The 24,140-nt window shown below is 41.4% G+C and overlaps 1 protein-coding gene across 3 annotated transcripts in view; it reads right to left on the bottom strand.

The window, feature by feature from the left end:
- Nucleotides 1–23,630, bottom strand: part of LOC127654151 (inactive phospholipase D5-like) — a 37,842-nt gene extending 14,212 nt beyond the window's left edge. For 2 of the 3 annotated variants that reach the window (XM_052141186.1, XM_052141185.1), the window contains exons 1-5: nt 23,498–23,630; nt 5,232–5,368; nt 4,795–4,978; nt 723–831; nt 269–396 (exon numbers count right to left, since the gene is read on the bottom strand). In XM_052141186.1, the coding sequence (XP_051997146.1) occupies nt 269–396; nt 723–831; nt 4,795–4,978; nt 5,232–5,368; nt 23,498–23,611 (672 nt within the window). In that variant the 5' untranslated portion in view covers nt 23,612–23,630. Of the gene's footprint in view, nt 1–268; nt 397–722; nt 832–4,794; nt 4,979–5,231; nt 5,369–15,426; nt 15,671–23,497 lie in introns of those variants that run through there. The other variant, XM_052141187.1, reaches the window with a different exon arrangement.
- Between the last annotated feature and the right edge of the window lie 510 nt (nt 23,631–24,140).

Consider the following 24,140-nt stretch of genomic DNA (forward strand, 5'->3'; position numbering starts at 1 on the left):
TTCTACATTTACAAGTTCGACAAAGATGGAAACTCATCTCGACATGACATGATTGCACCATAAAGGTTGGACTACTTCAAAACAAAACACAGCAGCCAAAGATGTCCGTCCGAAAAAGGTTTTCCCCAAAGAAAAAGGTCTTTGATCACTTCTTTGAGTGTCAGGGTTATTCTTGATGTTATTAGTTGCATTGAGGCAATACACACACTATTATTACATAAGAAAATCACAGAAGCTCTCAGTTGAGGTGAACGGTTGAATTCGGTACCTTGGACAGCGCCATCCAGTTCATGCCAGCACTACCAATGTAAATGTGCTTCCTGTCCACCACCCAGAAGGAGGAAAGCAGTCTACCTCTGGTGAGGGCAGTCATATTGACAAAGCGCACCTCCGCATCTGGGGGAGAGACATACAGACAGACATAGCATGTAGGCTATGGCAAGGAACTGTGAATCCCTCAAACTTGAAGACAAATCTGCCAGTCATTCAACTCTGGCATATTTGATATTGCACATACTGAGCGGTTTGAACTTGACGGTAGCCAAGCTGGAGCAGGGAAAAACCCAATGAGTATTGGCAAGCCTGACTGATTGATGAATGTGTTTATGTGATCTTACAAAATTTGCTCTGAGAGAACTGTTTTAGTACTGCATGCAACTACCCACGGCAGACAGAATTCAATGGATCACATAACATGATGTAGAGAGAAGTTGAGGACTCACAGTGGTCAGACATGCTATTCAGCTCAATGGAGTTGGGCTGGTCACTGGCAATCTTTAATTTGACACCTCGAGACTTCAGACTTAGTAAACTCTGAAACAAAAACTGACCCTTGGGAATGGAAAAAGACGTTATTTTATAGTTGCTAAGCAATAAATACAAATAAATAACAATTGAGCATTTTACATGTAGAATCAGAAGGTTAAACTAAATCACAAGTACAATTGTGCCATGTTATTTAACATGGTACACTGCAAAAATGTTTTGTAACATGACCTAAAAATGTGCTTCAAGTTTGTAACATTCATATTAACTGGTTTTATTGAAGGAATGTTCCAGGTTCATCGACGGCATTTTATCATGTTGATTACCACAAAATATCTATCTATCTATCTATCTATCTATCTATCTATCTATCTATCTGTCTGTCTGTCTGTCTGTCTGTCTGTCTGTCTGTCTGTACTTAATACTGTAAGTATATACAGTATATTTAAGCAATATCACATGAGCAAAAGTGCGATATATCCCTACATCAGCACTGATAATCATAGCAGTGCTGATTTGGGGCCATATAGCACGAGTGTGAGTGTGATATTGCTTATATAGCTGTTGCTTAACAGTTCAATGAACACGTAAATAAAAAAATAAAAAGGAAAAACTGAGTACAGTCATAAAAATGCATTTGTGCATGGAACTACTTTCTTACACGACTGATCAGAATCTGCCGTTGCTGGTTCAAAACAAATGATGCATCCAAGCCTTTGTTTGAAATTCAAAAATGTCACTTCAGAAATAGTATCATGCCATGTGCTGTTTCAAACAAGTTACTGGATAAACAAGGATGGATGGACGTGTGTGTGTGTGTGTGTGTGTGTGTGAGAGAGAGAGAGAGAGAGAGAGAGAGACGGAGCATATGCAGTCATCTGTTGCCACACTCAAGCAGAGATGCTGTCAGCTTTCTGAAGGTCAGCTTTCTCAATGGTAAAATAGCCATCCAAGCGGGGGTATTCCTCTATTTAGTGGTAGCCAGCGCATAAGAATCATTCCCTATAGAATAAGGAATGTCCTCTGCCATTTTAAACAGTATGTTTCCAATGTGGAAACTCCGGTAAAGAGGTCAGCACCTTGAGTTCTGTAATCAATCTGTCTGTTGTGCTGAAGTTGATCGTTTAAAGCCCTTTATTTCCTAGCTTTCGTAATGTAGTAGTAATACAAGCGATCACAGAGCACTGTTCTATGTAAACAATGACTAATGATTCACTTCATGTTACTAACTGGCTCATACCACCTGCTGGCTATCATGTGTAATGTAAAAACAAATATAGATGTAAAAAAAGAGACACATAGCCTACATTAGCTCTTAACACATATGCAATGCTCTTAAACTTTAGTTTAGGAGAACGAACACAAGTGGAGTGATGCACACACAGTGAAGCATCCGAGTGCTGATGGTGTCAGACCATCAGTGCTCATGGAACGTCTCAAAACCCTCAAAAAATTGTCCCCATTCACTTCCATTGTAAGTGCCTCACTGTAACCTAAATATTTACTTTTTTAAAGAAAACAAGCAATAAGTTTAAATACATTTTGGTGGTAATCAACATTATACCACAAATGCTGTCGATTAAACTTAACTTGCATTGTAAACAGACTTTTCCTTTAAAATAAAAAAAATATAATTTACCATGACTGAATCAACTTCACTTTAGATTATATCAACAAGAGTAATTTTTTAATGTTGATAAGAATTACAAAATATTCGAAGAGTGCATATTTGTCTATCAACTGAAATTATCAACTGCAATCGGGTAACCGGAATAGTAGAGATATTCTGGCAACACCTTACAATAAAGTGCCATTTGTTATCATTAGTTAACAACAATAGTTAACATGAATTAACAATGAACAACACTTTTTTAATGTTAATTATAAAATTCACTAATACATTTTTAAAATCTAATGTTGTATTTGCTAACATTAGTTAATGCAATATGAACTAACATTAACAATGAACAATTGTTATTTTATTATCTAACAGTAACAAAGTTTAATAAATGCTGTAATAAATATATTGTTCATTGTTAGTTAATATTACCTAATACAATAATTTCTTAGTTAATCTCCTAACCTCAGTTCCCTGATGGAGGGATCGAGATGTTGTGTCAATGTAGTGACACTAGGGGTTGCTCTTGAGAGCCCTGAAACACCTCAATCTTTGAGAAAGTCCAATGGGAATTGGCGAGTGGAATTTGCATGCCACTCCCACGGACATACGGGTATAAAAGGAGAAGGAATGCCCTCTCTCGTTCAGGTTTTGTGCTGAGGAGCCGAGACAAGGTCTCGTAAAAGCTAGTACAGCATTGTGGCAAGAGGGACAGTAACTAGAGTAACCGAGATGATCCCCTTCTGTCACTCACTCGACATTGTGTCGATGTAATGACTCTAGGGGTCCCTATAGAAAACGCCTCAACAGCTGAACCGTGTTATGTGAACTGCCGATGCAGGTGCAAGCAATCTGCTGTGTGCGTAATGTGCATCACACGGCACGTAACCTCCCCCAATGCCCCAAAAGACGTCATGTAGTTCCCCACATCCCTGGGGAGCGACTTAACTAGCATGGGAGCATGCTGCGCCAGCCGTGGCCTTTTCTCTCTGTTTTCTCTCCACAGAGTATTAGATTCGACTGGGGCCATCTAACGCTATTATACACATCTGGGAAGGTATTCTTTTCCTTTCCTATTCTTTCAGGGGGAAAAGACCCCATGGAGACCACATCCTGCCCAAAAGGGGAGGTCAACATGTGGCAATACGACACATGGTCTCACCAGCCACACATGGAAGAGGCGCAGTGGTAGGTCCTGCCTTGTAGGGGAAGAGCTCTACAAACACAGCGACCGGGGGCAAAGAGAGCTCTGCCCAAGGGAGACTCGGGTCTGCCGAAAGGGAGACCGTACCGTGGAAAATACATCACAGGGGGTTACTTCAGCACTTGAAGAGCACCTATCCCAGTACAGGGCATATTAGATGGTAACGTCATGTTGAGGAGCGTTGCTTTGTGTTCCTGGAATAGGGAGGGTTAGCAACTAAGGAGGAGGGCCTCTTGGTCCATCCTTGAGACTCGTCACAACCAGCTGGCCATATGTGTGGCGCGGCCGGTTGCGCAAAGGTGGGGGGGCCTTCTGGCTGTGAGTGCTCTGTGTCTGGCGGCCGTGACAACGGCGGCCATGAACACGGCCATTATGTGACCCAAGGAATGAGGAAACCGCTCTTTTTTTTTTGACAATGTGGGTACCGCAGCCCGTTTGCGGTGTAGTGAACACAACACAAAAGGAAACAAAAGATTTACCTTCTGGCCCTCCACCGGAGGATGTAGTGGTCTGGGTACCAGCTCTGTAGCAGACATCTCTGTCCCGGGGTCATCTGTCTCAGGGGCATTTAGGAGCCTTCCGGGTCCTCGTGCCAAGCCGTGAAGTGGGGGGCATCCACTTCCTGCGGTGGGCTCTACACTGGGGCCAAGAACTGGGCTCGGGCTGTGGCAGAGCCGCCTGGGGCTAGCAGACGGTGTATGGATATTGAGCCGCGGCAGGGCAAGATGTGCTGTATAGCCTTCATCTGCTTCTTCACCGCAGAGAACTTCTGGGAAAAGTCCTCAATGGTATCGCTGAATAGGCTGATCTGGGAGATGGGCACGTTGAGCAAGCAAACTTTGTCAGTGTCCTTCATCTCGACCAGATTCAGCCACAGGTGGCACTTCTGGACCACCAAGGTGGACATCGCCTGCCCGAGTGCTCGTGCCATGACCTTCATCGCCTGGAGGGTCGAGGTCGGTTGCAGACTGCAGCTCGTGCAGCACATCAAGATCAGGACTACCCATGTGCAGCTCTTTGCAGGCATGCAAATTCCACTCACCAATTGCCATTGCCATTTTCTCAAAGATTAAGGTGTTTCTGGGCTCTCAAGAGAGACCCCTAGTGTCACTACATCAACACAATGTTGATTGAGTGACAGAAGGGGAACTAATGTTAACAAATGGTGCTTTATTGTAAAGTGTTACCGTTATCCTTACTAACTAACCTGATAAGCAGAATAAAGCCGTGACCCTTGATCAGTGGAGGTCAGAGCCCAATATGGGGATACTATCTCAACTGACAGTTTAGCTTGGTCCAGAAGCTGGTTGAGACCCACAATGAGAGGGAGATGTGTTGAACTATTGGTGTTGAATGATAGCTCTCCTGGGATGTTCTCCACAAGCACAATACTAATAGCACATACAAATAAACAACACAAGTAGACCTATAGTGAATTCTTTAAAGTTAACATGAAATCAAAATGGAGCCTACTATTCCAAAGAAAATGATGCACTTCCAAGATGCAATGAATAAGGTTATGTTGGGTGAAAGTACAAAGCATAGAGCTGTATGATAGTAGGCCTCTTCTGTGTAGTTATTGGGTCTTTTATATACTATGTGTAGCAAAAAACACCAATGTACAAGCTGAGGACTGCTTCTTACCGACAATTATTGCTGCAGTTCTCTTCAGTGACACCATCCTCATCCTCTCCCCAGACATCCACAGCAGAGAAAATCAAAGCCACCAGGACAGCAAAGCAGCAAACCAGTGCAAACACAGCAATACACTTCTGCTGCGACTGCATTAGACATACAAAGAGAGGTGTGCTATTGAGATTTCTCCTTACAAACACACTCAAAGGCTGATTTAGAATGAAAAATGTAATATATTTTAAAAGAATTCAAGGATCAATAAATAATGAACAAATTACTGCACTTGCCAATTAATGTGCGATCATGTAATCCATAAAAATGTATCTGAAATCGAATTACAAGTACTTGATTTTTGTAATCACAATATACATTTACAGAATATTTGATAAAGTCTAATGGTATTCAAGATTCCAGTAGCTGTTTGTGATGCTGCTCTTCTGGTTTGAAATTGGATCCCTGCTGTTTTTTCATTCTGAGGCTTAGAGAATTAAAGACCATCTGTGTCGAATTTTCACCTGAACTCTTTCCCTGCATTCATGGATGCTTTTTCTAAGGTATTGAGGTAGACTATGCAGCAATCCACTGATGTACTCGAGCGTCAGCAAAAAACGAGGAAGATTTTTATAAACATTCGCCACAGCCAACATTTGTTGACCATTGGTCACGACGCAAAGTGCTGTAGGAAACTCAGGAGTTTTTTTTAATCCCCATTTCTCCCTAATGCCCAATTTCCACTACATAGTAGGTCCTCATGGTGGTGCGGTTACTCAATCCATGATGTAGTGGACAAGTCTCAGTTGCCTCCACGTCTGAGACAGTCAATCCGTGCATCTTATCACGTGGCCTGTTGTGCATGATGCCGCACAGATTCCCAGCATGTGGAGACACATGCTATTCTCCACGATCCACGCACAACTTACCATGTGGCCCATTGAGAGCGAGAACCACTAATTGTGAACATGTGGAGGTTACCCCATATGTCTCTACCCTCCCAAGCAACCGGGCCAATTTGGTTACTTAGGAGACCTGGCTGGAGTCACACAGCACACCCTGGATTCAAACTCGTGACTCCAGGGGTGGTAGTCAGCGTCAATACTTTAATTTTCCCTCCAAAAATGTGTTTTTGTTTAGCACTGCAATTAATCTGAATGCATCTCTCCTGATAATTATTGTCTCCCATACCATAAGTTGGCCTCCAGCAGCGTACGGGTGTATACAGCTGTCTGCCGAGTGACATATACATAATTTTCCTTTGAACAAGAAATGCAAAGTGAAGTTTCATTAAAGAGCTGGGGAGTACACACCTCAAAGTGTGTACATTAATGCAAAGTATTAACCTTCTTGCAAGTGTAAGTGGATTTGGTCAATTACTGTTCTTTTATCCTACAACACTCATGTTCAGTTTAGATTGATTTACATTCTTGATCCCACTGCTGTGAGTGGAAAACCCCTCAATAATTGTTAAAATAACCTATTGTTTTCCTGTCAAATTCTTTTAAAGAAATATTTCATCCCAAAATTTTATTTGCTCACCTTCATGTTGTTTCAAAACCAAATGAATTTCTTTTTTCCATGGAATGTACTGGCTGCTCTTTTCCATATAATGCATATATTTTTGCTTTTGTCATTTTAAAGTATCACAAAAGTAGTATATTCCAGTCTTCTGATGTCATATAATATATTTCTGTAAGGAACAGACTGAAATTTAAGTTGCTATTTAATAATAATCTTGATTAAAAAGCAGAGGGGATTGTTTTCAGTGAATAATGACTTGAATAAAGTGTTTTTGCCACACAAAATTATCATATTACTTCAGAAGACCTGGTTTGAAGTGCAAGAGTCATATGGAGTATTTTCTGATACGCTCAAATGGGATGTTTTAGTCATTTTGGAGCTTGACAAAAATAGGTCTCCTTGCACTTTTATTATGTGGAAAAGAATGAAAAGAAATCAAGTCTAAAGGGTTTGGAATGATATTAGGGTGAGTAATGACAGATTTTTTCATTTTTGGTATGACTATCCCTTTAATATGTTCCTCTATCTGTGCCATGCAAGACTACTGCAAGACAATGCACTACAAGTTATGGCACCTTCAAATAACGAGAGTCTTGCAACAGTTGGATGTCACATTCATATACTGTGTTTGTTGAGTTTATTTGGAGTCCTGCAGCAACCCTACATCTATCTCTATCCCTTAACCTAACCACAAAGATTAAAAAGTTAAAGTTCTATGGAATAGAAGCACACCACCTTATCACTAGGTCACAACAGTGAGGAGAAATTTAAGAGAAGTATGATAAGAGGCTAGCCGGTTAGCTTATGAGCTAACTGGAGAGAATAAAACAGAGACATTTTTAATTTCAACATTTATATCTTCAGATTAATAATAAAATTTGTCACTTGCAATTTAAATGTTGTTATATTTACACAGATGAATCATACAGTTCATAGGATTTATTAGTTATTTCGGCCAATTAATTAGTTTATGATCCAAGGGGGGCATTAAGAGTGGACGTGTCATGTAGCTGGTGTTCCTTGTCATCATCATTCGGGACACAGACTGATACATTGATTACTGAAGCTTTAACCTGTGGTTGAATCACAAAAAAAGCGTGCACTTACAGAAAGCTGATTGTTAACCAGAATATTATAATAGTTTCTATTTCGGCCAATTGGACCATAGCAAAAACACTTTGTAGAAATATACAATAAAACAAATAAAATTAAGCTGGCATGTGTGTTCTGTTGTTCAACAGTGTGTACAGAAATCAGAGCATTTGAAAATGAATTGACTATTACTCATGTTTTATACCAGGGCTTACTCCGTTTTACATGTAGGATGTTTGAAGCATCATGTCAGGTTAAAATATGGTTTATAATTAACTCACAAAACATTAGGAAAGTTCTAAAGTATTAATATGATATTTCAATATTAAAGGTGAAGTGTTTCTAATTTAAGCACTACTAGCGACACCAAACACATCTGCAAAAGAAATTGTTTTCAAACAGGTTTCCCAAATACGCCCTTGTTTGGTGAAACAGAAAATCCTGCCCTAAATTCACACTATTGTTTTTAGACAAATGGCTTACATATAGCTGTCCCAATACATGATAAAGTAATAACAAAATCCAAAAAATTTTAAGTTTATGATTTTGAGCCATTAAAATGGACTTGGGAACTCTCAGACTTCTAACAGAACTATATTTTAAAAAAAAATTTTTTTTTATGTTTTAACCATATTTTGAAATCTAACCAATCAAGAAAGAGAAGCAGAGAGTAAGAATAGCAGTAATCGGAGAGTCTTCGCATTTGTATTTAATCAAAAGATGTAACTCTTGCACTGAGACTACATTAATAAAACTCAAAACTGTGCTGGTGGTATTTGGGGGATTAGAGTTGTCTAACACAGGAAAACTTCTGCTTTCACTAACCAAATGGAAATACTGTCAAACGAATGCTGCTTTTGCAACAAGATTTCTGCGTTGACACCTTTGACTGACATCTCAACGTTCTGTTCCTTATAACCTTATCTGCTCCTTTTCAGAGTTGAGTCTTGCCGAGCCATGCATTCTGACATATAATCAAAACCTCCATACATACAGCTTAGTCAGACTTACACTATAAACCTTGCATGTATGTTGATAATGAAGTATTTCAAAACAGTTTCTCCTCTTAAAACTTCCCTTTTCAAAAAAAAAAAAAAAAAAAGAGAAAGAAAAAAGGACAAAATCTAAATTAAACACTAAGCATTTTGATATTTTATCATATCTTCATCACATAGTTCATCTTCATTACCAAAAATATTTTAGTCTTTCTCAGATTTGGCAATTTGCCATTAGACTGAATTAAGTAATCTGTAGATAAAGTACTTATTATGAATTCAGAATATATGTATTTCATTAAACTTGATGGGTATGAACTTTAAAACTTAAAATTAACATGCTTTAATTAAAACAATTTAGTGAATAACAAAGTAACTTTATGTGTTTTGTTATTGATAGGACTAATTTTGTATTTGGCAAAGCAAAGCATTAAATAGATCTAATTGGAGCCATTTGTTAAAGTTTTAAAAATGTTACACCATTGTCTTTAGCTAAATCTACAGAACTATCCTTCATATTATTATTTCACTTTTCCAACTAACTGACAGTAATTGGGAGAACAAGATCATATTTAAAAATACAAAAAAAAATAAAAAAGCTGTGAGCCGAGCTGAATAAATGTGTGGAACACGTAAATGAACATTGACCGGAATTTATAGCCTCGGCTGATGTAATCATTAGATGCACCTGAGGCCAGGCTATAAATGGATACGTCACCAGGTGTCGTCAGAAAAACTTTTTTCAGAGCGATTCTGTTTCTGTGTGTTTCACACACCCTGTCAAAACTTTCTTTCCTCTGTTAGGAGATAGATTCAGTTAGGCAGTGTGCAGTGAACGTTGTTCTATTTTTCTCTTCTGTTTAGAAAATATCATATATATATTTCTAAAAAAAGAAAAAAAAAAAGAAAGAGAGAATGACTGAAAGCAAACGGTGCGTGTTCCCCTCTTCTTGCTCTATAGCTGAAGACGGCACACATCAGTTTTTGCTGTTTGTTTTGGGGTAGAGCACGCTGCTCTCACGTTGCAGCAGGGCGTGCTCGCCTCGCTTGCTTCCGGGAGTCAGCACTCACGAAAAGATCGTTCGTGGGGCCCGTGCATGGATTTGGCTGAGGAGCAAGAGACGGGTTGATCCCTTTCTCTCACTCTCTCCCCAAACCCAGCTGGTCCTTCACATGATCTCGAGCTGCTCCGACGCTTCTTCGGATCATGAGGTGGATCGCTATTCTCTTCCGCCTCCGAGCTTTCCGTCCGCGATAAAAAATCTACGGAGGAATTGCTCGATGTTGTTACTCGTGTGGTTGCCAGATTGGACTGGCCACGCGAAATAGAGACCCCCAAACGCTCCAATTAGGGGATAGATTTTATCTTCCAGTCTAAGAAAGTGAACGCCTCATGGGTCCCTTCCCTTTCTTTGATAACCTCCTTGAAGAGCTTTTTCGCTCATGGAGAACCCCTAAAAAAAAAAAAAAAAAATAAATAAATATATATATATATATATATATATATATATATATATATAATATATTTTCTTCCCGTGTTCACATACCCTCGACGCCATTATATTCGACTATCGTGGGTGCTGAGGCACGGGGTATTCAGTGATGCCGCCGGTCGAAGAGACGCTTGCGGTCTATCTCTCGCCGGGCTCGACATCGTCACTTAAGAAGCCCTCTCTCCCCTCAAAGCCTTATAGGACAACCTCCACTTTAGTGGGAAGGGCTTATCAAGCAGCAGGTCAGGCTGGTGCTGCTCTGCACACTATGCTGTTTTTCAGGCATACCAGGCTGACCTCCTGGACGACCTGAGTGTGGGTTCTGCGCTTGACGAGCAAGCCTCAGACCCACCTCGGTCCTGACTGAAGGGAGGCTCAAAAGCAAAGCGTGGCGAGTCGTGCTCCTCCTCCCAGGGATTGGGGACAGTCTCGCCACCCTTGCCAGCCCTCAGGACTATTCTAGTAAGAGAAGACCCTGACGGTCTTGCGCCTAGATTAGGGGGTAGCTCCCCTCGGGACGGGGCGCGTGCTTCACTTCACCCCTCCCGGTACCCCCTCGAAGACCCTCCATTCCCGCCACCTCTTGGTGTTTCGGGTTGCAGAGGCTTCCGTCAAAATTGGCTGTTTTCGCTGTTCCTGCATTTTATTCAGGACGCGAAACACCCGACAACCCCTCAACAGGAAGTGTTAAAATATAATACCCATCTCAGAGATCCTGGCAGCATGGAAACTTCTGACGGATATATCCTTTTCTGTGGGTCTTATAAGGGCGTCAGGATTTAATTCTCTCGCCGCTTTTCCGTGTTTCAACGGCGTGTTCTCACTACCAGAACCGGATTTCTTTTTTGTAAAAAAAAAAAAAACTCTCAATCTCCTGGTTAAAGGGGCCATGGTATGTGTTCCCCTTCCAGAGAGAGAGTTAGGTTATTACACTAAATACTTCCCGTTTCCCATGGAGGGTGAGGGGTGGCGTCTGGCTTAGATCTTAAGCTTGAACTACCCGTTGGTGTTCAAGTCCAAGATGATGCCTGTCAAGACGGTCGTGTCTCAAGCCCTACAACTCGTTTGGCTGGTCACCATCGATCTTATGACGCACTTCTATACTTCATTTAGAAGTTCTGCCACAACATGGAAAGTTCCTGAGGTTCACTTCCGGGGGCGAAGTCTTCCAGGGTCAGGTTCTTTCACCCAGCCTAGCCCTTTTTACCCGCACATTCACAATGCATGATGGAGCTGGCTCCTTGCGACTCGGGGCATCTGCATTCTGAATTACGTAGACGACTGGCTGATCCTAGCGCAGTTCCAGGAACTGGCAGTTCAGCACAGGGACATCGTCTTAGCTCATCTGTTTCTCTGGGGTTGAGGCTCAACGCCAAGTATATCGTCCTCTCTCCCACTCAGAACACTGTCTATCGGGGCATCGTATGGAGTTCAATCACTATGCAGGCACAACTGTCTCCCGCTAGGATTGAGTCCATTCAGATCACCCTGAGCAAAGTCAGGCTAAGTTGCACTGTTATCAGTATCAACGATTTCCAGGTCTCAGGGCGAACGCGTCCACGGTGATCCCTCTGGACCTTCTGCTCATGAGACTGTTTTTGTTGTGGCCAAAAGCCAGGGGATTTCTTCCAAGGGCCAAAACCCCTGGGCTAAATAGGGTTACGCGCCTCAGGCTTCGTTCCCTTTCTATGTGGTTCAGACCCCGGTTTTCTGCCTTGGGTCCCACTCTAGGTGCGTCTTGTTGTCGCAGACTGCTAACGACAGACGCCTCCTTGACGGGCAGGGTAGCGGCCTTAAGTGGTCGTCCAGCTTAAGGGGATAGGAGGGTCGTCAGCTCGGTTGTCACAGTCTCGGGTTGATGGCTGTATTTCTGGCCCTGAAATACCTCCTCCTGAGGCTGCCATGTCTTGGTGCGGGTGGACAATACAGCGGTAGCCTCTTACATAAATCATCAAGGAGACCCACGTTCTTGTCAGCTGTATTTCTGACACGTCGGATTCTCCTTTGGGCCCAGGGCAAGCTCCTGTCACTCAGGGCAATTTACATCCCTGGACGCTCTAAATGTGGGAGCAGATTTGCTGTCCAGACAGAACATACCGAGGGGCTAGTGGAAACTCCACCCCGGGTAGTACAACAAATTTGGGAGAGATTTTACAGAGCAGAAGTGGACCTCTTCAGCCTCTCAAGAGACTGCACAATGTCCCTCTACTTCTCTCTGAGTCACCCAGCCCCCCTGGGTCTGGACGTGATGGCGCATACATGGCCCAGAATGTGTCGGTATGCTTTTCCCCCGGTTTCTCTGCTCCCGGGAGTCTTAGCCAGAGTTCGCCAGCAAGGGTCTTGCCTCTTACTGATAGCGCCTCACTGGCCGAACAGGATTTGGTTCTCAAAAATTATATCTCTCCTCGACGGCTCGCCTTGGGCGATTCCGGACAGGAGGGACCTTCTGTCTCAGGCACAGGGGACTATCTTTCATCCCCGGCCCGAATTGTGAAACCTTTCATGTCTGGCCCCTAAGGGTACCAAATGAGGTTCACGGGGTTTTCTCTTGAGATTATCGAGACCATTTCAAGTGCTAGGGCTCCCTCCACTTAGAACTGATCTGGGTAGATTTTACAGGGCAGAAGAGGACCTCTTCGCCTCTGTTGATAGCGCAATGTCTCCTCTACTTCTCCCCGAGTCACCCAGTCCCCCCCTCCCCCTCCCCCTTGGGAGGGGCTGAACGTAGTAACGCAAATGCACCTGCATGCGTTTCCTTCTACTAAAGTTCTTATTACAGAACCAGCTAACTGCCAGTTTGTTTCAGTTCTGGATTTTCTGTAGAAAGAACTGTCAGCGGGCACTTGCCTCGCCACTGCCAGGTTCTATGTGGCCACTGCGGTTTGCCACGGCTTGGTGGGCGGGGTGCCCTCAAAGAGGCATCCTCATTATTGCCCGGGCCTACGAGGCGCCGGTCAAGCTTCGCCAGTAGGTTTCAGGGCGCACTCTACCAGAGGGCTCTCCTCCTCTAAAACCTTGGCTAGAGGTCTCCCTCTGCAGCAAGTTTGTGATGCGGCAGGTTGTCCTCTCCGCACACATTCATTGGATTTTTATAGTTTGGATGTTTTGCCACTCCGGGCTCTTATGCCCTTGAGTCGACATCTCAAGCTCATGTCTGGACAAGTTTGTGATGCGGCAGGCTGGTCCTCTCCGCTCACATTCATCAGTTTTTATGACAAGTTTGTGTTGCGATAGGGTTCTCTTCAGCACACATTCATCGAACTTTATGGGTTAGATGCTTTGCTACTCCGGACTCTTATGTCCTTGAGTCGACATCTCAGCCCATGCCTAAACAAGTTTGTGATGCAGCAGGTTGTCCCCTCCGCACACATTCATTGCACCTTTTTAGTTTGGATGTTCTGCACTCCGGGCTCTTATGCCCTTGAGTCGACATCTCAGCTCATACCTGAACAAGTTTGTGATGCGGCAGGCTGGCCCTCTCTGCTCACATTCATCAGTTTTTATGACAGGTTTGTGGTGCGATAGGGTTCTCTTCACACACATTCATCGAACTTTATGGGTTAGATGCTTTGCTACTCCGGGCTCTTATGCCCTTGAGTCGACATCTCAGCTCATGCCTGAACAAGTTTGTGATGCGGCAGGCTTGTCCTCTCCGCTCACATTCATCAGTTTTATGACAAGTTTGTGTTGCGATAGGGTTCTCTTCGCACACATTCATCGAACTTTATGGGCTAGATGCTTTGCTACTCCGGGCTCTTATGCCCTTGAGTCGGCATCTCAGCCCATGCCTAAACAAGTGTGTGATGCGGCAGGTTGTCCTCTACGCACACATTCATTGGACTTTTTTAGTTTGGATGTTCTGCACTCCGGGCTCTTATGCCCTTGAGTCGACATCTCAGCTCATACCTGAACAAGTTTGTGATGCGGCAGGCTGGTCCTCTCCGCTCACATTCATCAGTTTTTATGACAAGTTTGTGGTGCGACAGGGTTCTCTTCGCACACATTCATCAAGCTTTATGGGTTAGATGCTTTGCTACTTCGGGCTCTTATGCCCTTGAGTCGACATCTCAGCTCATGCCTGAACAAGTTTGTGATGCGCCAGGCTGGTCCTCTCCGCACACATTCATCAAAATTGAATGGTTTAGATGTTTATGCTACTCCGGGCTCTTATGCCCTTGAGTCGACATCTGAAGCTCATGTCTGAGACCTCTCGCGTTTTTGTGAGTACACTGCACAACCGTAGGGGTCCGGACAGCCCCAAGTGCCGGCGGCGTGGGTTTTCATTCCCCGTAGCGCTTAGCAGCGCAACATCGTAGTGAAGCCTTTTGTAAAGGGAACGTCTCGGGTTACATGTGTAACCCTTGTTCCCTGAAAAAGGCGGAACGAGATGTTGCTCTGCTTTGCCGCACTGGGGCGTCCCAGGACTGCTCTTCAAAAAGAAGTATCTTATAGCCTGGCCTCAGGTGCATCTAATGATTACATCAGCCGAGGCTATAAATTCCGGTCAATGTTCATTGACGTGTTCCACACATTTATTCAGCTCGGCTCACAGCTAAAGCTGTTCCCCCCCCCCGTAGCGCTTAGCAGCGCAACATCTCGTTCCGCCTTTTTCAGGGAACAAGGCTTACACATGTAACCCGAGACGTTTTCCAACTCAATAGACAAAATATGAAATTAAACAAGTGACAATAAAATGCAAAGTAATCTCTTCGGTAATCAAAATAATCTTTGAATGTAACTATATTCTGATTAACAACCATTCAAATTGGAATTGGAATACGTTTTTTTTTTGGACAGGGGAGGGGCTTAACTGTCATGAAAATATTGTCATAATACAAAAAAGAAAATCTAAATGGTGCTAAAAAAAAGTGGGATTTATTTATTTTTGTAAATTATTATTATTTTTATTTTCTTCTTTTATTTTTTGGTTGGAAAATTTAACTCTGGATAACTCCTGACAGTATTTGTGAGATTCTTCCAATTTCAAAATTACATTCCATGCAGCTGAGAAAATAAACCATTCACCTCATTCATCTTAATGCAGACACTGTGATAAAGCAGGCACATTCCAATGTGAATTTGAAAGCCTGAAGACAAAGTTATTCTCACCTTCATTATATTCTCCTGATTGAAGCCAGGCATAACAGCAAGTTCCTCTAGACTTCAGGAAACCGATACGTGCAGTTCATAATTTTAGTCTCCTTGGTAACCTGTCCCTCTCAGCCTCTCTCATACACTCATCACTGTGATGGGTGTGCAGGTCTCCAGAATTATTTAGTGGGTGATGGATAGCGTGTCTTATGTTTCAGCACCCTGAGCTCATGCATGCTTCCACTGGCTGTGTGCATGTGTGTGTGGTTTTCTCTCCTCAACTCCATAGTAATGGAGACAGAGAAATAGAGGAGGAGAAAGAGGAAGATACGGTCCACTCCCTCTCTTGAAACATCCAATGCTGGGCTTGCACAGAACTACCCCCCTCCGTTCTGCAATCTTCCTCAACTGCCCTATGAAGCAAAACTCTCCCGGCAGAGAGAAAATGGATTTGGCTTCAGCAGAAGAAAGGAATAAGAAACAGACATGTTATAAAACACAAACCTCAGACACTAAGCATCTCTGGGGTATTGTTTCATTTCCCTTGGGCACGGTAAAAGGAAAGTTCAGCGCAAACATAAATGAGCTTAACGTGTTCTCAATATAAATAATGCAGCATCGTTACAACTGCCTGTTGTCGGGCCCTCCTTGCAGGATTTCGCTTAGGGCCACTGTTTGCTCAGAAATGGCCCTAATTGAATTTTAAAAACTGCTTGCAAAGGTTGTGAACTAATACATCAAGAAAGACTAGTTTATGAAAGTCGTTGTCAGAATGCAACTCTAAAAGAATGCAACCTTAGATTATGAAGTACCTTCACATAGGAAAGAAAAATCACAAGAGATCTCTTCAGTATCTCAACTATTTCTCCTAGGACATTAGATTAAATGGAGATCAATTGGAGACTTCTCACTAGTAATCTGACACGTGACTCCAAGTTTCAGACGTGATCTCAACAATGTCTCACTGTGCTCAGATTTGTCAAGATACCAAATTCAGAGATTTTAATATGATTCCAAACGTTTCTCATAAAATTATTTCACGTCCAAATGATCTGAGATATGCAACCCACAAGTATAGATATGCTGTAAAACTGAAAAAGCAAAACATAGCAAAACCATTAAACAGAATGGTTTTCTGGCAAATCTGGCTGACCTATGAAGTTTGTCTGGTTAAGAAATTAAAAATTCCTATGGTGGATTTTGTCACCTTTTCTTGACATTTTAGGAGAAACATCTAAGACAATGTTCATGATCAATGATTCATCTTTACTAATCTCCTGAGTTCTGAAAGAGCAATCTTTGAGTAATCTTCCACTGAGTCCATTCTGTAGTAGACATTTCTGGTACAGTAGGATACAGTAAATAAAGCATACTGCCAACAGCAGGAGACTTCTGCTGAATCTCACCTCACTTTTGCACTGTTAATTACTGTCTGTACTCGTGAGATACAGGTGACCTTGTTCGCTGGAATTTATATCATTACTTAACGAGATATCACCCTCTTAAGTCAGTGTGTACTTCTCTTCTTCTACCCCTGTGGTTATAGAGTGCAATGTGTGGAGAAAGCTTGTTTAATAGTAAGTAATTTAATTCTTGTCCACTTTCAGGACACATGGCAACTACTGTAAGTGCAATTTTTAACTATGTTCTGTATACAAATATTTTGATTATTTATGGGAGTATTAACTGCGTTCTACGATTGAATTCACTCCTGAAATTTCAGGTAGTGACAACCAAATTCCTTTTCAGACGAATGAGTCCCTTCACAAAAACTGTAGAATCATCAGAATATGAAAAACAGAGACCAAATAATTCAATAAGTAAAAGCAGCTGTATAGCCAAAACATCTGATTTCACAGCAACACCTTTGACTGAAGAGCATCATTAAGAAACAGATTTGAGAACGTATTTCTCCCTTAAGACTCATTAGGAACGTTCTACCTACTTCACTGTCTAAACACACTGTCCACTGTGACATGAGAGCTCCTACTGCACAATACTGTGTACAGAAGCCCGATCTGACTACAACAACGCATGCTTCCATGCATTATTAATCAATATGTAGATTGGCTGTGATTCGTGAGAACTGGAACGTTTCTGAGGTGTCACAAACATGCCGTTTCATATTCCTGACTCATTCACTCCTGCTGTGCGTGTGTGTGTGTTTTTAAGGTCAGTGAATGTGTGTGGGTGTCACCCATACTGAGGGTCACGTCAGTTTAGTGTGTATATACTGTGCTCCCATCCACAGGATATAGCACTTTAAACCTCACGAAAGAGCATGCGCTCAGTCTGACTTTAATAAAAGGGCAGATTTGTCACTACAAGTTACACAGGTAGATCTAAACAAGCAGGAATATATATAAATAGAGGGTTCCACACCAGCGATTCACGCAATGATCAAAAACACAGGCCCTGGTGAACAAGGTCACATTATTAGACAGAAGCAACAATGAAAAATAATGACAAAAGGCTGCAACATTACATTGAGTGATTTAGGAGGGGGAAAAAATGAAAAAGTGCACATCCTCTTTTTCAGCCATCTTGGTTCCAGAAGTATTATTCTCATTCAATTTTTCCATAGGAATTTCTTAAAAACCTTCATAAAAGCGTTCTAAGACATGAACCAACCAGCTGAACCATACCATTAGAAACTTTGATTGATTATAAGTTGTTGATTATAAGAAATATTACAGTTGATTATAGAAAGAATACATAAAGATTGTAGCAAAATATTCAGCTATATACAAATATATAAGCAGTTTGAGATTTAGGGAGACTGACTAGATTCAAATGTGTCATGAGAAGAGGCAGATGCTGCAGAGCTCTTTTGGTGTGCTTTGTTGGCTGCGATTCTCTGATTGGTCGATCTTTTGTTGCAAGATTGTGGATAGTTTATTTCTTCACCAGAAATTCAGCTACATTAAACACTTTTTATTTTTTATGAAATTGAAATAATGACAACTGCTGGTTTCAGCCAAAGCATATACAATTGATTTACGTCATTGGAGTTTGCGGTAGATCTGTCTTTAAAGGTTTATAAGTTATTGTTAAAAGTAATTTTGCCTATGAAGAAACTGAATGGGATTGTTAACTGGGGTTTATACTGTTGTGCTGGAATACTGTACTATACTGTACATTGGACAAGTTTTCTTAACATTCACCCATGTATATCTGGACTGAACACACTGTTAATTTGGAAACAGCAGGTTGAAATTTGAATAACTGCCAGTGGAATAAAAAAAATGTAATTTTAGGGCGAAAATGCAACCCTGGAATTGCTTTCATTTTTGTTGATGTGAACATGATTACTACTTTCTCACACAACGCACTTTCATTAGTGCCAGAGGGAAATGTGATCATGGCTGAATTAATGCAAACATTTCTAATGGCAGGTGATGCTTGTCTGTAATTTGGTTGAATGGGGTTGATTTCAAGGAACAGACATTTTCAGAAACAATATGTTGATTTCCCATGTGATCAAATGCATAAATGATCAATGTTTTTATATCATCTACTTGTACTGAAAAAACCTTGGAGCATATAATATAATCATTACTGGATCTTGAAATTAGTCTGTGGGCACCATACAAAGGGAGACATTAGGGAAACTTGAATAACTAATTTCATGTTAGTTGTGATTTCTTAATGAATGCTTCCTTCAAATAATAAGCTCTGTAATCATCTATATGAAGCATGTCTAACAGTAATGCTATCTAAGGACAAGCTCTCTATTTGCAGAGCTCTGAGCAGAATAGTTGAAAGACCCACCAATATTTCCTGCAGTGAAGGATTCACCTGAAAGATTTCAATCTAAACCCTGAGGTTAAGCAGAGCTCATTTAAACAGAATGATTCACAGAGCCATGAAACCTCTGCTTTGATCAGGTCTACTCTCACTTTAGCTTCACAACAGGAAATGGTGCTAAATTCTTAAGTGGTAGTGTAATTCAGTTTTAAATTTGGGTGAGAAGTCAAAGATAAGACAATGAGTGTTATTTATATTTTTATTAAAGCAACACACAGGATGAGTGGAGGAAGAGAATGTAATCAATACTTATTGGGGAAGGCAGAGCAGAGCACACTTCCCTCCTAGCAGCTCCCAAGGGGCTCATTTCACTTAGAGTAAGACAGAAAGAGAGAGAGAGAGAGACCAGCAAGCCAAATTATACTAGCTGCTATACAGAAGAACACTGCAGAGAGGGTGAAAAAAATGCTGGTTTACTGCATGCTGGGAAAATTGCTGACACGTTTTCCTTTCTACCATAGGCTGAACATCTGTGAAGGCATGTAGTCACCCAGATATTTATGAATTTCATGCCAACATCACATTCAGGTCACATTTCACCCCAAAATCGAATAAAAAAAGAAATTACGCCTCTTTTTAGAACCATTGCTATTTTTTTTTCATTTGTTATTTTTTTGCATTGCATTGCAACTGTATTTTTAAGCACATTTCAACCCTACAAATTCTCATTATCATAGTGCATCAACACAGTCACATGGGAAATTGACATGTTACTTTTGAATGTTCATGTAACCTGAAATGGACCCCATACTGCAGAAATATAGACAAGTGCCACCCCCTTAAGACATTTTTTGCATCTATTCAGTAGTGTAAATTAAGATAGCATGTTGCGTTCATTCAATATCTGAAACGTGTTCTGGTCCTATGGAAACCAGGAAATAATCGTGTTCACATAAACAATGGTGAGTACGATTCAGAGGTTTCGCTTTAGCTTAAATAGTTTTTTTTACTCCACTGACGGATAGGTTTAGGGTTGTGGTTTGGGTTAGGGAGTAGGGTTAGTAAAATGCATTTGGGGTGGTTATAAATTCACTTGTTTGTATTCAGATGCAGGGGCAGAATTAGAACTAGGCAAAGGTAGGCTTCCATCTAGGGTCTTCCCTAAAAATACAAATAATATGTTTTGTTATTATCATTTATACTAAATAACGTGTGCTGAAATTTTATATATCACTGTTACAACACCGATATGATGGATATTGTTGTTTTTTTCAGCAACATCAATGTAAGCAACCCCTTTCCCCATCAGATCAGACTGTAGTGGAATATTCCAAGGTTTTTATGCATCTACACAAGTTTGTAAACAGTTTAAAGTTAGTCAAACCGCTTTGACAGTTTTGTGTGATTTCACCATATACTCTGTTGCAAGTTACTAGTTAAGCTACATTTTTGCTAGTTCAATTTGATTTGAATTTGTGCAGAGAGAACATTTTAATGGAATCAAGACTTCCTAAGGCTTTGTACCCAGGGCTGCTATTCTGATGAATCCCCTGTATGTAGCTCTCAATGGCAAGTCTTCCAAGCCTCACCCAGGCACCATTGCATCCTTTTGCAGTTCCGGAATAGCGATTTGATCATGTCAACATAGACCTTATTGGCCCCCTTCACCCCTCTTACGATGGTTGACAGAGCTATACATTGGCCAGAGGCCATCTCTCTGTCATTCACTACTACAGCTGATGTGACTCACACACTCAGTAACACTTGGATTGCCTGTTTTGGTATTCCTTCTTATTTCTATTGTAACTGTGGCCCTCAGTATACTTCTGCTGGCTCACGCTTCACCTGATGTGGAAATAGCTGAGACTAAAGAAGCCTCGGATTTTGCTGTAGGTGAAGTTTTTGAGCAGCTGGTTGATGATATCTGGCAGCCATTCGCATTTTTTAGCTGCCAACTTCGCCCCAGTGAGTGGGAAAACAGCACTTTCGACCGCAAACTCCTTGCTGTTTACCTGGCAGTCCGCAATTTCCATTTTCTCCAGGAAGCTTGCCCGTGGACCACAAACCATTGACCTTTGCTATAGCTAAAACATCTGAGCTTTCATTTCTGAATTCACTATGGACATCCGACATGAACAAAACAACCCTGATGCCTCCCAAGTGCACTTTCTAGTCACTTTCTATCACCCACTAGCTAATGGACTGTACAAGCGGTTTCATCGCTCCATGAAAGCTGCACTCAGGGCCAATCTCCAGGGTGACTCCTGGGCAGACAAACTTCCTTGGGTGATGCTTGGACTTAGAACTTCATCTAAAGCAGAACTAGTTTTTGGTCACTCCCTACAGGTCCCAGGCGATTTTGTCTCCACCTCTACAGTTCCTGGGTCCACCTCCGAACAGCATTGACTCTTTAATGGAAAATATCAAGTATTTTCGACCGATTCCAACCTCACAGCATGGACTGCCTCAGACTCATAACCCACCTGACATGCTAACAGCAGAATATGTCTTTTGCTGCAACGATGCTCACCGAGGCCCCCTTCAGCCACCTACAATGGGCCTTACCATGTCTTGGAGGCTGGACATTTATTTTTTTTTACTTGATGTTGGGGGTTAGCCAGACACCCTGTGGACATTTCACTTAAAAACACTTCCAGCATAGGCCATTAGGGCCAGTGGTTTTGAATTTTGGTAAGCACAGACCGATTTCAGCAGCAGAACTTTTGACATAATATATATATAATATATTCAGCACTAATGAAAGGCAGTGCAATTGTGTATATATTTTTAGGCCCATTTTATATTAGGCATCTTTACCTACTATGTACTAAAATTAACATTCATACAATACAAAGTTTTTATTGTGTAACTTCACATTGTTATGCAAAATTCACGTATGCTACAACTAAGAGGTACGGGTAGGTTTAGGAGCAGGGGTAGGGTAGGGCTTAGGGATAAGGTTAGGTTAAAGATGTAATTACAGATTTAAGTAAATGCATATGCTGGTTCTTTAAATGTAAGTTCAATTCAACAGCACATATGTACATAAAAATACCAAATACTTAAGTACATAGTAATTAAAAACACAAAATATAGAGTGGGATCAATATTTATAATCTAAATAAGATTTCATTCTTTCACATTACAATAATGAGAATTCGATATTTTTGCATTATGGTAATGAGAATCTTGGGAGAAGTGTGCCTACTTGTCATTAAAGCAATGTCACATTGTGAGAAATCTCGATGGTCCTAACCATTAAAGGGGTTGTTCACCCACAAATGAAAATTGTCTCATAATTTACTCACCCTCATGTCATCCCAGATGTGTGTGACTTTCTTACATCTGCAAAACACCAACAAAGATTTTTAAAAGAACATTTCATTTTTTGTTGGTCCTCACAATGCAAGTGAATGGGGTAATCAAAGGTGGAGATTGATGGTAAAAAAGGAATAAATTATCGATTATTAAATTAAATTATGTTTCTCACCCACACCTATCATATCAATTCAGAGGATATAGATTTAACCACTGGAGTCATATGGATTGCTTTTATGCAGCCTTTATGTCCTTTTTGTAGCTTTTGCATTCTGGTCCCCATTTACTTGTATTTTGTTGACCTACAGAGCTGAGATATTCTTCTTAATATCTTAAGTTGTGTTCTGCAGAAGAAAGAACATCATACACATCTGGGATGAAATGAAGGTGAGTAAATGATAAAATAATTCAAATTTTGGGGTGAATTATCCCTTTAAACAAAATATAATTTTTTTATTATTTATTTGGATTTAGTGGTGAAATATGACCTGGACATGTTCTTGACATAAGATTTAACCATATATTGCATCTAGTCAGCAACTGGACTTTATTATAAATCAGAAAATGTTTTGGTGCCACTAATAAGAGAGGCTTCATTGAAGGTTTAACAGGCAGCTTACCTTTAAGAACAACATGTTCTCTTAGCCGTACAAAAAAGCACAAAGCCAACAACATAATCTTGAAAGTGAAATATGATTAATTTTGTCTTACTTTAGGTTCAGAAACGTTTGATAATAACTAAAAATTGTAATGATTGCCATGCGGTATGTTCTCTTTGTTATAAAATGACATATCCACCACACACACACACACACACACACACACACACACACGCACGCACACACGCACACACGCACACACATACCCTGCACTGAAATTTAACCTGTTCAGGACTCTGCATGTTTGTGTGTGTGTGTGTTGTGCATTCAGCATTACAGGTGGATAGTTCCTATACTGAGTGGAAAGGGCAACAGTAAGCAGTTATTGTCAATACCAGTGGTCAGTTGTTGAAGGTCAGCCTTACCCGTTCCATTTTATCTCTTCTTTTTAGCCAAATCATAGCAGAGTAGTCCTGTTGCTGGACAGCACTGAAGATGCTATTACCCAGCCGGGTGAGAGGTGAGGAGAATAAAACCATCTCTGTCTGATGCTTCAGCCCTGGACCCTCTGATGTAAACCTCCTATCTTGTATTTTGCCAGTTAGCCAAATCAGTATATGAATACTTCACCCACATTATCTTCACAAGATGTTCCAGTTGTTTCCACAAGTAGGTTGTCAATTCAGTCCCTGCAGATAGGTACACCCCACGGGAAGGGATGCAACCACTGCTGGAGTCCGTGCTAGAATACAGGGATCCTGGTGCCTGTCATACAGGGTGCCTGATTTCTTTGGATTTTCTCCCACACACTGGCACAAAGGTGTCTCCTTGCCCTGCTGGGAGGGGCTGGAAAATTTCGAATGGGCACAGTGACTGCAGAAGTGTTGCAGAGTGGATGCAAAGACCCTAAATCCTGCAAGTGTGTGTGTGTGTGTGTTGTGCGTGCGTGTGTGTGTTGTGCGTGCGTGTGTGTGTGTGTGTGTGTGTGTGTGTGTGTGTGTGTGTGGCACTCTGATGCAAGACTGACACACTCCCACTCACATTAAGGCACAGTGCATATTAACTATC

This window comes from Xyrauchen texanus, chromosome 13, assembly GCF_025860055.1.
Source record: "Xyrauchen texanus isolate HMW12.3.18 chromosome 13, RBS_HiC_50CHRs, whole genome shotgun sequence".
Lineage (NCBI taxonomy): Eukaryota > Metazoa > Chordata > Actinopteri > Cypriniformes > Catostomidae > Xyrauchen > Xyrauchen texanus.